Source organism: Budorcas taxicolor, chromosome 7 (assembly GCF_023091745.1).
Source record: "Budorcas taxicolor isolate Tak-1 chromosome 7, Takin1.1, whole genome shotgun sequence".
Taxonomy (NCBI): Eukaryota; Metazoa; Chordata; class Mammalia; order Artiodactyla; family Bovidae; genus Budorcas; species Budorcas taxicolor.
In genome coordinates, this window is record NC_068916.1 from 109,547,595 (window position 1) to 109,561,619 (window position 14,025).

At 44.1% G+C, this 14,025-nt stretch overlaps 1 protein-coding gene across 1 annotated transcript in view; it reads left to right on the forward strand.

Annotated features, from left to right (window-relative positions):
- CAMK4 (calcium/calmodulin dependent protein kinase IV) overlaps nucleotides 1–14,025 on the forward strand; it is a 272,208-nt gene that overhangs the window by 136,762 nt on the left and 121,421 nt on the right. Inside the window, exon 3 of the mRNA XM_052644106.1 lies at nucleotides 12,822–12,884. Within this exon, the coding sequence (XP_052500066.1) occupies nucleotides 12,822–12,884 (63 nt within the window). The remainder of the gene's footprint in view (nucleotides 1–12,821; nucleotides 12,885–14,025) is intronic.

Sequence of the window (14,025 nt, forward strand, 5' to 3'; positions counted from 1 at the left end):
ACTGTATGCCGCCAGGCTCCTCTGTCCATGGAACTCTCCAGGCAAGGGTACTGGGGTGGGTTGCCCTGCCCTCCTCCAGGGATCTTCCCAACCCAGGGATTGAACCTGAGTCTCCTGCAGCTCCTCCATTGCAGGCAGACTCTATCCCTGAGCCACCGGGGAAGCCACGTGTATATGTGCGTGTACCTTCTTTTGGTGCAGTGACATGGGAAAGCCTCTCCGTTGGTTTCTGAGTGAAGTGAGAGGGTCAAGGGGAGGAGGCCTGGAGCCTGTTCTGGAGGTCAAGTGGCCGGTGTAGAAGGCAAACAACATCCGCCCGCAAGGGTGAGGCCCCCACCCGGAGCTGTAAGGTGTTGTTCTGAGCACAGTGGGGCGCCAGCATTTAAGCTGGAGAGTGACACGACCTGATTTACACTGGAAGGATATCACTGGCTGCTGTACCAGAGGGAGTGATCATCGCAGAGGCTAAAAATCAGAGCAGGGCTACTAGGTAGGGAGTGTAATACTTGTGTAGCCTTTAAAGTAGAAGAAAAGTCAGACCAGAATGGTGACAAGGTGTAATCAATTTCATGTGAAGAAGGGAGTGATCAAATAATATATCAATGCTGCTGACAGAGTAAGATAAGATCAGAAGAGTAGTTAGCCTCCTTCAAGGAGACCACTGGTCTCTCCTATAAAGGCAGATGAAGCCAGATTGAATTTCACTGACAAATCTATGAGGAAAGGGAGGTGGAAGTGGAGAAAGAATACAGACAGCTCTGGAGAGGTTTTCTCCTAAGGGGAGCAGAGCTACACTTTGAAGGCAGGAAGAGAGGTGAGGGATTGGGGAATGAGATGTTTTTAAAGATAAGACATATTAAATGAGGGTGACCCCTACATATTCTTAATGCCAGGGAGAGACACAGAGATGAAATAGGAGAAAAGTGAAAGTGAAAGGCGCTCAGTTGTGTTCGACTCTTTGTGACCCCATGGACTATACAGTCCTTGGAATTCTCTAGGCCAGAATACTGGAGTGAGTACCCCTTCTCCAGAAAGAGGTATGTAAAGTCCTTTCCACTTTATATATCATGTTCTTTTCCCGTTTTTCTCTCCCCCTGTTAAATCTGTTTCTAAAGAAAGTCTGGCGTCAGTCAAATCTTCTGTATAAGCTTTGTTCAGCTTGTTATGTCTCCCAGGAATATTTTAAGCCTGCTTCATTCACTGTAAAGTAAAAGCCTGTTCCCTGTGAAAGGGTTTCTAGCATCTGCAAGCAGGAAGGCTCATATTTTAGACTTTAAGAACGAAGGAGAAGAGGTAGCCTCCCTTGGAAGAGCTGCTCTCTTCTGAACCTACCTCATGTACAGAGGTTTCAGGTTCTGAAAGACACGTGTCTTTTTTTCTGGGCTGAGCTCCTGAGGGGCATTTTTCTCTAGCCTAAATTCAGTTCCAATTCTCGGGATCCTCCTCCGTTGGAAAGCTCCCGTTTCCTCCATTTCGTTCTCCCAAATGTTTCAGAGAATGCAGAGTAGGAGGCAGCCATCACAGAACTACCAAAATACATTGTTTCACAGCTCTTAAAACCAAGCTTATTTGAGCTTTTTGTCTTCTCATGCTGACTAGAGCCAGACTGGCATTAGACTAGTCTTGTTAAGTGTGAAATAGGAGATCGGCTCCTCTGCCACTTACGTCTTCTTTCTGCCCAGCCCCGCCATGTCTGTGGCTCCTCACGGCCCCCACCACGGAGCCCCCACCGCTGAGCCCTCTCCACCGCTGCCCCTTCCAGTCTCCTCTGAGTCCAAAGTCCTGCTGAAATATCTTGGAGAAGAACATTCAAGACAAAAGACTATCAAGTACAAAGGGGAAAGGCTCAGAAGTGGAGACGATCTTTGATTTTTCAAAGATCAATTTGATGATCAGTGAGCTACAGTAGACGGCTCAGTGGTAAAGAATCCCCCTGCCAGTGCAGGAGATGCAGGAGACATGGGTTTGATCCCTGGGTTAGGAAGATTCCCTGGGGTAGGAAATGGCAACCTACTCCAGTATTCTTGGCTGGAGAATTCCATGGACAGAGGAGTCTGGTGGGCTATAGTCCGGAGGGTCTCAAAGAGTCCACACGACTAAGCAACTGAGCACGTACACGCACCAGCAATGGTCCAAGGCGGTGAGTAGTAGGTGAATCCAGCACAGTGGGCAGAGCCATACTGTTATTTGCAGCTTTCTAAACCTGATTCTCCCCAGTCTTCACCGTCTCAGTAAATGGCAATATCATTCTTCCCGTTTCTCAGGCAGAAAAACAGGCAGTCACCCTTTACACTAAGGTAGTTGTGAGATGCCCAGGTTTCTGTCAGGTGAAGAAGATAAAGGAATAATCAGACTCGGCCAAAGTTTGGTAGTGATTGGAGATAATAGCTTCATGTAGGAAAACCTCAATATTTTATGTGTCTCACGTTTGGTTTATGCATGTTCAAGTAGCAGATCTTGGCTTTCAAATTCTTGTAGGCTAAAACTGTCATTCTTGAATTTAACAAAGCTCCTGTTGTCAAGTCATTTTACCAAGCATGTTAGTGCCAACATATACTTGTTGATATGTCTGAAAACAAGATGCTAAATTAAGCAGAAACTGTGCAGAAAAGAGTTGGGAAAAGTTAAAGATATTTTTATGCTTATTTCCCATTAATAATTTGTATTTTGCTTCTTTTCACAAAGAATCTGAAGAGCACAGTTCTGTACTTCACATCATGTTCTCTGGTCATTGTTGAAACCCAAAATGAGCCTAAAAAGTCAAATAAATAACAGAGACAAAATAAGACTTACCATCTCCATCCCTGCAAAGAAGATGAGATGAGACTGAGCATTTTATGTGGAGATGCTGCTTTACTTGACTGACTCCTAGAAGAAGCAGAGCAACAGCCAACTTGTCCAGAGTATTGGGAGTTCCGGAGTCTGGATCTTGAGCCCGTCTGGGATGGGAGGGTCAAGGCCGGAGAGGTCTGGGGTGCAGCTACTCTCCTTTCCCAGCTGCTTCACTGCCGATGTCTATCCATTGCGCTCACATGCAGAAACTGGCTTTCCTTTTTCTTCCTCTTTAATTCCCCAGTACTTTCTTCTTCACATATTTTTCTGTTCTTCCTTCTTTTTTCCCTTAGCCTTCCAAATCCCAGCATAGGAGTATATTTGCTATGTGTCTTAATGAAGGGCCCATGTTTGATCAGCTGTTCTGATGGTGGAGCCTTCTTCTCTGATGTTACTCTGGAACTGTGCCTCATACTCATTTTTCTGTCTCCCTCCATGGAAGCAGAAAGCAAAGTTGGGATTTCTTTCAATACTGAGGAATCTTGATTTCCATGGAGTTTTAAAACTGTACAAATGATTTTATGATGATGGAAAGATATATTTCTTTGACTGTTTAAGGCAGTTCAGATAGTTCAAATCAGTCGTTCAGTCATGTTCAGCTTTTTGCTGTCATCGCATGGGGAAGCTAAAACTAGGCTTTGCATGTGCCCAAGCCATCTAAGATTATCAGTGTCACATTGTCACATGGCACAAAGAATGTAAATGGAAGAAAAGCTCTTTCTGATGGGCAGTAAATTAGGCAAGCAGCTCTGGCCCCACCACAGTCCGTCTGATTTTCCTGTGATGGATTAACACTCAGGATTCACCGTGACTGGGCCGAATGCCCATGGGCCTCCAGATGCCTTGCGCCGAACTGTCTTCAGACCAGGGAGGGCTGGACTGCCCGCCGGCTGCCCTCACGGAGGCCCACCCAGACAGACACTTCAACCTTCTGACTCCTCCAGCCACTTCTAAATCTGAATGAGATATGATACCTGATGAAGAGCAACAGAGCATCACAAGCGCCTACCCAACACTACAGATGGAACCCAGAGGTATACAGAATTAACGCCTTGGGGCCAAAACTGGCCAGTGGGAAACAGGAGGAAGTTCCTCTCTCCCTGCTGTCCCCTGAACTTCAAAGTAGGCGATCACTCCTCTGGGGAAGGACTTTGAGGGGAAGGCAGCTGGGTGCAGCCGCCCCGTGACCTGCGCGTCCTTGCAGCTCAGTGCAGCAGTGGCTGTCTGCGCTCTGTCATCTCTTACCTCACTGCACTGCCCTTTTTCCTCACTCTCACTGCTTTGGGGGTGCACATTCCAAAAAAAAACCTGACTGTTAATCCTCACCTTATGTTTGTTCTCTAGGAAGCTAAAGTTAGAATTTTCTTGTGTATTTAATTTTTGTGTATATGTGTAATGTGTATTTTTATAATTGAAAATTGTTAGCAATTAAAAACTATCATTTTCCAAGTTATTTTGTAAATAGTGAAGGTACGTTTTATGGGTTTTCAGATTAAAAACTCAAGAGTGAACCATGATTGGACAAAACTCCTATATAACAGTGTTGTTGTTGGTTTGTTAAAGCCATCTGTGGATGCTTCTGAAAGATGCAAATTATAGTAGCTCTTGAAGCTAATTCCAAGTGGCAGTACTGACTGTTCAGGTAGCTGCCCACTTTTGTGGCTTGCTTGACAGTTATGTTCTTGGAAACAGAGCACTGACTCTGAATGGCTGTGCCAGCACTCAGACCCTCTCCTAACCTGCCCTCTTCCTATTCCTGACCATACTGCGTCCGCACTACTATGCACAGGCTGTCTCTGGTGCGAGCGGACACTGCCCTCTCGCTGTGGCATGCAGGTCACTCATCGCGGGGTCCTTTCTGGTTGCAGACCTCGGGCTCTGGGCAGGTGGGCTCAGTGGTTGGGCCTGTGTGGGGCAGCGGGTGAGCCGTACCCCCTGTGCTGGCACCAGGGAAGGCCCTGCCCAGGTGTTTGGAAGGGAAGTCAGAAATGGGAAGGCAGCAATATCATCTGGAACAGGAGAAACACTAGGGAGTCGTCAGGTGAAACGGCTGTCAGGATGCCCTCCGTGTGACCGCCAAGCTGCAGCACCTTTGGGGGAACCACCCCCACGGTTTGCCTGCCTAGGGGCCTCTAGACTTGGTTTTGAAAAGGTGACAAGTGACTCTCAGCTAATCTCTGTGGGAAAGATGTTCTGACCTCAGATTGCTTTGTCCTTGGCTTCTCAGCCGTTTGTCTGTGTCCTCTCTTGTTTGCTTCTCCCTTTCAGCTTCATTTCCACAGTTTATTGTGATCCACACAGTCAAAGGCTTTGGCATAGTCAATAAAGCAGAAATAGATGTTTTTCTGGAACTCTCTTGCTTTTTTGATGATCCAACAGATGTTGGCAATTTGATCTCTGGTTCCTCTGCCTTTTCTAAAACCAGCTTGAACATCTGGAAGTTCACAGTTCACGTATTGCTGAAGCCTGACTTAGAGAATTTTGAGCATTACATTACTAGCGTGTGAGATGAGTGCAATGGTGCAGAAGTTTGAGGATTCTTTGGCAATGCCTTTCTTTGGGATTGGAATGAAAACTGACCTTTTCCAGTCCAGTGGCCACTGCTGAGTTTTCCCAATTTGCTGGCATATTGAGTGCAGCACTTTCACACCATCATCTTTGAGGATTTGAAGTAGCTCCACTGGAATTCCATCACCTCCACTAGCTTTGTTCGTAGTGATGCTTTCTAAGGCCCACTTGACTTCACATTCCAGGATGTCTGGCTCTAGGTGAGTGATTACACCATCATGATTATCTTGGTCTTGAAGATCTTTTTTGTACAGTTCTTCTGTATATTCTTGCCACTTCTTTTTAATATCTTCTGCTTCTGTTAGGTCCATACCATTTCTGTCCTTTATCAAGCCCATCTTTGCATGAAATATTCCCTTGGTATCTCTAATTTTCTTGAAGAGATCTCTAGTCTTTCCCATTCTGTTGTTTTCCTCTATTTCTTTGCATCGATCACTGAGGAAGGCTTCCTTATCTCTTTTTGCTATTCTTTGGAACTCTGCATTCAGATGCTTATATCTTTCCTTTTCTCCTTGGCTTTTTGCTTCTCTTCTTTTCACAGCTATTTGTAAGGCCTCCCCAGACAGCCATTTTGCTTTTTTTGCATTTCTTTTCCATGGGGATAGTCTTGATCTCTGTTTCCTGTACAGTGTGACAAACCTCCGTCCATAGTTCATCAGGCGCTCTATCTATCAGATCTAGGCCCTTAAATCTATTTCTCACTTCCACTGTATAATCATAAGGGATTTGATTTAGGTCATACCTGAATGGTCTAGTGGTTTTCCCTACTTTCTTCAATTTAAGTCTGAATTTGGGAATAAGGAGTTCATGATCTGAGCCACAGTCAGCTCCTGGTCTTGTTTTTGTTGACTGTATAGAGCTTCTCCATCTTTGGCTGCAAAGAATACAATCGATCTGATTTCGGTGTTGACCATCTGGTGATGTCCATGTGTAGAGTCTTCTCTTATGTTGTTGGAAGAGGGTGTTTGCTATGACCAGTGCATTTTCTTGGCAAAGCTCTATTAGTCTTTGCCCTGCTTCATTCCGTATTCCAAGGCCAAATTTGCCTGTTACTCCAGGTGTTTCTTGACTTTCTACTTTTGCATTCCAGTCCCCTGTAATGAAAAGGACATATTTTGGGGGGTGTTAGTTCTAAAAGGTCTTGTAGGCCTTCATAGAACCACTAAACTTCAGCTTCTTCAGCATTACTGGTTAGGGCATAGACTTGGATTACTGTGATATTGAATAGTTGTCCTTGGAAATGAACAGAGATCATTCTGTCGTTTTTGAGATTGCATCCAAGTACTGCATTTCGGACTCTTTTGTTGACCATGATGGCTACTCCATTTCTTCTGAGGGATTCCTGCCCACAGTTGTAGATATAATGGTCATCTGAATTAAAGTTACCCATTCCAGTCCATTTTAGTTTGCTGATTCCTAGAATGTCGACGTTCACTCTTGCCATCTCTTGTTTGACCACTTCCAATTTGCCTTGATTCATGGACCTGACATTCCAGGTTCCTATGCAATATTGCTCTTTGCAGCATCGGATGTTGCTTCTATCACCAGTCACATCCACAACTGGGTACTGTTTTTGCTTTGGCTCCCTTCATTCTTTCTGGAGTTATTTCTCCACTGATCTCCAGTAGCATATTGGGTACCTACTGACCTGGGGAGTTCCTCTTTCAGTATCCTATCATTTTGCCTTTTCATAGTGTTCATGGGGTTCTCAAGGCACGAATACTGAAGTGGTTTGCCATTCCCTTCTCCAGTGGACCACATTCTGTCAGACCTCTCCACCATGACCCGCCCATCTTGGGTTGCCCCACGGGCATGGCTTAGTTTCATTGAGTTAGACAAGGCTGTGGTCCTAGTGTGATTAGATTGACTAGTTTTCTGTGATTATGGTTTCAGTGTGTCTACCCTCTGATGCCCTCTTGCAACACCTACTGTCTTAGTTGGGTTTCTCTTACCTTGGACCAGGGGTATCTCCTCACCGCTGCCCCTCCTGATCTTGAAAGTGGAGTAGCTCCTCTCGGCCCTCCTGCGCCCACGCAGCCACTGCTCCTTGGATGTGCGGTTGCTCCTCCCGGCCGCCTTCCCTGGCCTCGGGAGTGGGGTAGCTCCTCTCGGCTGCCGCCCCTGACCTCGGACGCGGGGTAGCTCCTCTCGGCCATTCCTGCGCCGTCGTAGCCTGGCACTCTCAGCCGCTGCCCCTGACCTCAGACGCGGGGTAACTCCTGGCCACTGCCCCTCGGGCGTGGGGTCCTGCCAGCTTCCGCCCCTGACCTCGGACGTGGGGCAGCTCCTTTCGGCCGTGCTATGTGCGCCAGTTGCAGCCACCTGTGTTTACTGTGTGGATCACAATAAACTGGAAAATTCTGAAAGAGATGGGAATACCAGACCACCTGACCTGCCTCTTGAGAAATCTGTATGCAGGTCAGGAAGCAACAGTTAGAACTGGACATGGAACAACAGACTGGTTCCAAATAGGAAAAGGAGTACGTCAAGGCTGTATATTGTCACCCTGCTTATTCAACTTCTATGCAGAGTACATCATGAGAAATGCTGGACTGGAAGAAACACAAGCTGGAATCAAGATTGCTGGGAGAAATATCAATAACCTCAGATATGCAGATGACACCACCCTTATGGCAGAAAGTGAAGAGGAACTAAAAAGCCTCTTGATGAAAGTGAAAGAGGAGAGTGGAAAAGTTGGCTTAAAGCTCAACATTCAGAAAATGAAGATCATGGCATCTGGTCCCATCACTTCATGGCAAATAGATGGGGAAACAGTGGAAACAGTGTCAGACTTTATTTTTTGGGCTCCAAAATCACTGCAGATGGTGACTGCAGCCATGAAATTAAAAGACACTTACTCCTTGGAAGAAAAGTTATGACCAACCTAGATAGTATATTCAAAAGCAGAGACATTACTTTGCCAACAAAGGTCTGTCTAGTCAAGGCTATGGTTTTTCTTGTGGTCATGTATGGATGTGAGAGTTGGACTGTGAAGAAGGCTGAGCTCCAAAGAATTGATGCTTTTGAACTGTGGTGTTGGAGAAGACTCTTGAGAGTCCCTTGGAGTGCAAGGAGATCCAACCAGTCCATTCTGAAGGAGATCAGCCCTGGGATTTCTTTGGAAGGAATGATGCTAAAGCTGAAACTCCAGTACTTTGGCCACCTCATGTGAAGAGTTGACTCTTTGGAAAAGACTTTGATGCTAGGAGGGAGTGGGGGCAGGAGGAGAAGGGGACGACCGAGGATGAGATGGCTGGATGGCATCACGGACTCGATGGACGTGAGTCTGGGTGAACTCCGGGAGATGGTGATGGACAGGGAGGCCTGGCGTGCTGCGATTCATGGGGTCTCAAAGAGTCGGACACGACTGAGCGACTGGACTGAACTGAACTTCAGCTTCATTCCTGCTGGATTCCTCAGTTGTTGTTACCTTGGCTTTAGTCCAGGTTTGTCACTCAGTTTACTCTCTGTGGATTGATGACTTTACATACCCCAGTTTTCTCTTGCTTCCTCTTTCTAAGATTCTTCCTGGCCTCCACTTGAGTCATAACCTGCATTCAGTCTGGGCTGCAGCATTCAGAGGAGCAGGCAGGAGACGGTGTTCACATTCTTCTTTCATTTCAATTATTTCTACAGTTTTGGGTTTTTTTTTTTTCTAGTTTTTGCTTTCAAATGTCTAATTTTAAGGTTTCTCGAGTAGTGGGTCTCTAACTTATGGGCTGTAGAAGCTCTTTCTACTCTCTAACTCACTGAGTATCCCAAAGAGCTATACACATTCCCTGACACAATGGTAAAGAATCCACCTGCAGTGCAGGAGACTGAGGAGATGTGGGTTTGATCCCCTGGAGGAGGAAATGACAACCCACTCCACTATTCTTGCCTGGAAAATCCCATGGATGGAGGAGGCTGGTGGGCTACAGTCCATGGGGTGACAAATGAGTCAGACACGACTAAGCAACTGAGCATACACATACACATTTACTGTCTTAGAGACTGAAGAATCTCTATAATAAGAGATTAAAGAATTTTAAGTATTAACTAACTAAAGCTATAATAGTAATAAATCCAGTTTTAGTATATTTTAACATAAATAATATTTACAGTGAAAAATAAGTGTATTTTCCAAAAGAGAAAAATACTTAGAGGAGTGGCATTATTTTGTGAAACTCTTTATTATCTGGCTCAATAGAAGACAGTTTAATTCTCAACTGCTTCTGCATTCATTTGTTTCAAGTATGGGAAAAAAAATCTAGTCTCACCCAGATGTGTAGTTGGAAAAGGGCAAGTCTTTTATATACCGTGAAGAGTCTTAGGGACCCAGAAGGGTCCTCCAATAATAATTTGAGAGCTACTAATCTTAAGTATAGTGGGAAAATAATTACCTTTGCAAAATTAACTTTAAAGAAAATTAATTCTGAATTAAAAACAAACAACTACATTAGAAGAGTGTTATTTCAAATAATCTAATCTGTTATGAATATTTCCAGAGTTTAGATAGTTTTCAAAGAACTAATTTTTGAAGGCATCCCAATATTTAATGTGTTGACATAACATGATAAAACCACCGCAGTATTGTAAAATAATTAGCCTCCAATTAAAATAAATAGATTTGCTTAAAATTCATATTGGTATTACAAGATTTTGCTATATCTACTATATCATGTGAAAAAAGTTAAAGGATATCTCTGATACTTATTTTAAATGGATCAAAAATTATGAAAACAAGGAAGAAAACCTTGTATTATGTAACACTAAATGTGTAATAAGAAAAATAGGTTCAATTGTTAACAAATCTTAATTTAGAGACACTCATGTTCTGAAACTTTCTTAAACATCACACAGTTATGAAAAAAAAATATTTGTATTAGTGAGGAAATTCAAGTTGTCCTATGGAGAAGATTGTGATGAAAAAGAATCCATATTCACTGGATGAATTCTTCTTGTATGAGACATCTAAAATAGTCAGACTCATAGAAGCAGAGCAATGGCAACCCACTCCAGTACTCTTGCCTGGGAAATCCCATGGACAGAGGAGCCTGGTAGGCTAGTCCATGGGGTCGTGAAGAGTCGGACCTGACTAAGCTAATTCACTTTCGCTTTTCACTTTCCTGCACTGGAGAAGGAAATGGCAACCCACTCCAGTATTCTTGCCTGGAGAATCCCAGGGACGAGGGAGCCTGGTGGGCTGCCATCTATGGAGTTGCACAGAGTTGGACACGACTGAAGCGACTTAGCAGCAGTAGCAGCAGCAGGCTTGTGTTTCCTAAGGGATGGGTGAGGAGGGGGTGGAGAGTTGTTGCTCAGTGGGTATCAAGTTATACAAGGTCAGTAAGGTCCAGAGAGCTACTCTACAACACATTGCCTATAGTTAACAGTAAGGTACTATTCACTTAAAAATTTGTCAAGAGGGTAGATTTCACATTGAGTGTTCTTAACCACCCCCCCCACCCCCGCCACCCCGCTCCACACACACACACACACACACACACACACACACACACACACACACACACAACAAAGGGACATGGGAAACTTTCGGAGGTGATGAATATATTTATTATCTTGATTATGGTGATGGGAACTTGTGTCCAGACTCACCACATTGTATACATTGATTATGTGTGGGTTTTTGTATATCAATTATGCCTTAGCAAAGCCAGAAAAAATGTTAAATTTTTTAAATAATTAAAAAATTATCATGTATATGGAGATTCTCCTCAATAGCATCTGCAGAGCTGAAATGGAGTGTGAGCCAAGAGCTCTTCTGAAGAAATCTGTCGGTGGCTGCCTGCTCTAGCAATCCCTCTCTCTGTCCTCTGATCTCCCATCTGATGCAAGTAGGATGTCTTTTGTTTAATAGCAAATTTTCATGAAATATGTGATTTTTTTCACTAGGTAAAAGAACTCATATAACATTTTCCTCTAACACCACATCACCCCCAAACCATGCTGTCTACATGCCATGGGCCGGGCTCCCAGATGTCACTGAGTGGCCACCAGCAGCCCACACATCACACTAGCATCACCTGTGCACACTCAATCAAGTCTTCACTTTATTTTAACAATAGTGTGACTTTTAATGGCTAATAACTTCAGAACATTTTAGAGTTAGCCCACTGAGTGGTAGCAATATTTTGACTCACAGAAAAATAATTCTTCACTGAACAATGAAATTTTAAAACAAAACTTGTTTACAGCTTATGTTCTTCTTCTTATGACATCTTATATAGGAGTTTTATGCCCAAAATTAGATTATAATCTTCCTCTGAAAAAGATCATTTTTATCTGTTTTTTTTTTTTTTTCATATGCCTGGCATTGTTTAATAGGAGCTTGAGCACATACAAAGCTGTATTAAACCCTTACTATGTGGCGTGCATTCATTACATATACATTCATGAGAGGTCCTTGACTCCCCTGGTTCCAAGGAGCACGTTTTCTTTGTTTCAAATGGCTCAGATTTGTAAGCTTTCCTCTGCCTGAGATATTTGGAGAATGTGATGAAAGCTGTATACCCTCTTCCATCCCAGAAAACACATAGGTCAGAGGAACTGCTTTATCCAAACCTGTACTCCAGTCTTCCATATCAACTAGAGTCACTACTTCCTTAGACCCCTTTACTTTCCTTCAGCTTACATCACTGGTGGCATCAAGCAGCTCCAGCTAGTTTCAGTAGAAGAGTATACTCAGTAGCTCACACAGTAAGAGAGCTCAGAGGGCAGACTTGCTTGTGGGCAACTGAACCCAGTGGGTCACACTGTCAGCGGCACTCACTCTTCCTCTCTAGCAGTATCGGCTCTGTTTTCAGAGAATTAGTCTCCAAACGGCATCAGTAACAGTCCCTGGTAGTGGCAGGCTCCATCCTCTTTTTCTCTCCCAATTTCAGAGGAAAAGAGGATGCTTTGTTGATTGTTTGAGTAAAATGTCGGGGGAGGCCTGGCTGTGATGACTTGATCTGTTGATTCTCTGACTCCGTCACTTTGGCTGGAGAGCGAGTCTTCTGACTGGCCAGGCTGGGTTATATGCTCACTTCTGTGGGAAACAAGCAAGTGAAGTGACTGACAGCTCCAATGCGTTTGAATCAAGGCTTTTAAAGGAAAGGAAGAGAAGGAGGAGGAGCAGGCGGAGAAGCACTTGTGCCTGAGTGGTGATAGGGATGACTTTTGACAGCAGAGGAGCCGTGTAAAGGGTCTGACGAGTTGTGACCTGTATTAGTGAGTTTCCTTCATGTCTGAAGCAGAGGGGAAAGACATGCAGCTGGGCACAAAGGGAAGAAGGTAACATACAAGAGAAAAGCTTAGACATTCACCTCTGCCATTGACCTGATTCATCCAGGTGGTTATTGCTGTTTCTGATTCTCTGCTACAATGAAGACATTTCTAAGGTGGGAGTATCTTTCATTTTCTGTCATTTTGCCTTTTAGGTGGACAAAAAAATCGTAAGAACTGAGATAGGAGTTCTTCTTCGCCTCTCACATCCAAACATTGTAAGTGGTTTTTAGCCTACTATTTCAAATGAGATTTTTGTTGTTTACTGTCCATTCTGATGATGAGAACTCCTTCTTTCACCACCAGTAAGTAGTCACCTTGGCGTAATTCTTGTCCTTATCTGATCTTGTTTTTCAGTTCTTTAACTGAATAAATCTTAAGAATAATTCCCCTTGAAAGAGTTTCAAAATGGGCAGACCAGCAATATATACATTGTTATTTTCATGCATAAGAGGATAACTGAAATTGGAGAGCTTTTTTTCACTCATAAAACACAGGCTTTTTCCTTTTGTGTGCCCATCTTATTAATACGCCATTGCTGAAAATGCCTATGAAGAAAATGCTTTGCTTTCCAAAGTCATTTGAGTTTCTCCTGTGAGACAGTATTTGCTTCAGAAATAATGCAAAGATTAAAATAAATAATGCGCTTGAATGGGGAAAATAAAACGTTCTCCGAAGCTCTGCTCTAGGCTATGTACAGATAAAGGCACCAAGGGAAAGAAGGGCTGGGGGAAGCTTCCTTGAGCCAATGAAGTGAAAAGAACAAAATCATTTTCCAGGCCATAACTTGCTTTTATAAAGTGAGCCAGTTACTTAAAATATTTTACTCATTTCACTGAGAAATTTGTGGTGTCTCAGAGGATGACCGGCATGCTTCAGCTCAAGGCAAAGTGCTTACAAGTTGTTTATTAGTTAGCAGTTCAGTTGTAAATATCAGAAAACTTGAATATGCTGGCCTAAACAAATATTTTTCTTACGAGAAATCAGAAGGTAGGCAGTTGTTAGTGATAGTTCAGCTCCTCAGTGATGTCATCCAAGACCCATCCATTGGTTCTGCCACCTTTCGTCCTTTTTCCTGATCCCAACTTGGGATTGAACCACCCCCCCACCGCCCCCCGCATTGGAAGCATGGAGTCTCAGCCACTGCGCTGTGTGTGCTTAGTCACTCAGTCGTGCCTGACTCTTTGTGACCCCGTGGACTGTAGCCTGCCAGGCTCCTCCAGGGGATCTTTCCAACCCAGGGATCAAACCCAGGTCATCCTCGCTGCAGGTGGATTCTTACCATCTAAGCCCCCAAGGAAGCCCAAGAATACTGGAGTGGGTAGCCTATCCCTTCTCCAGAGTCTCTTCCCAATCCAG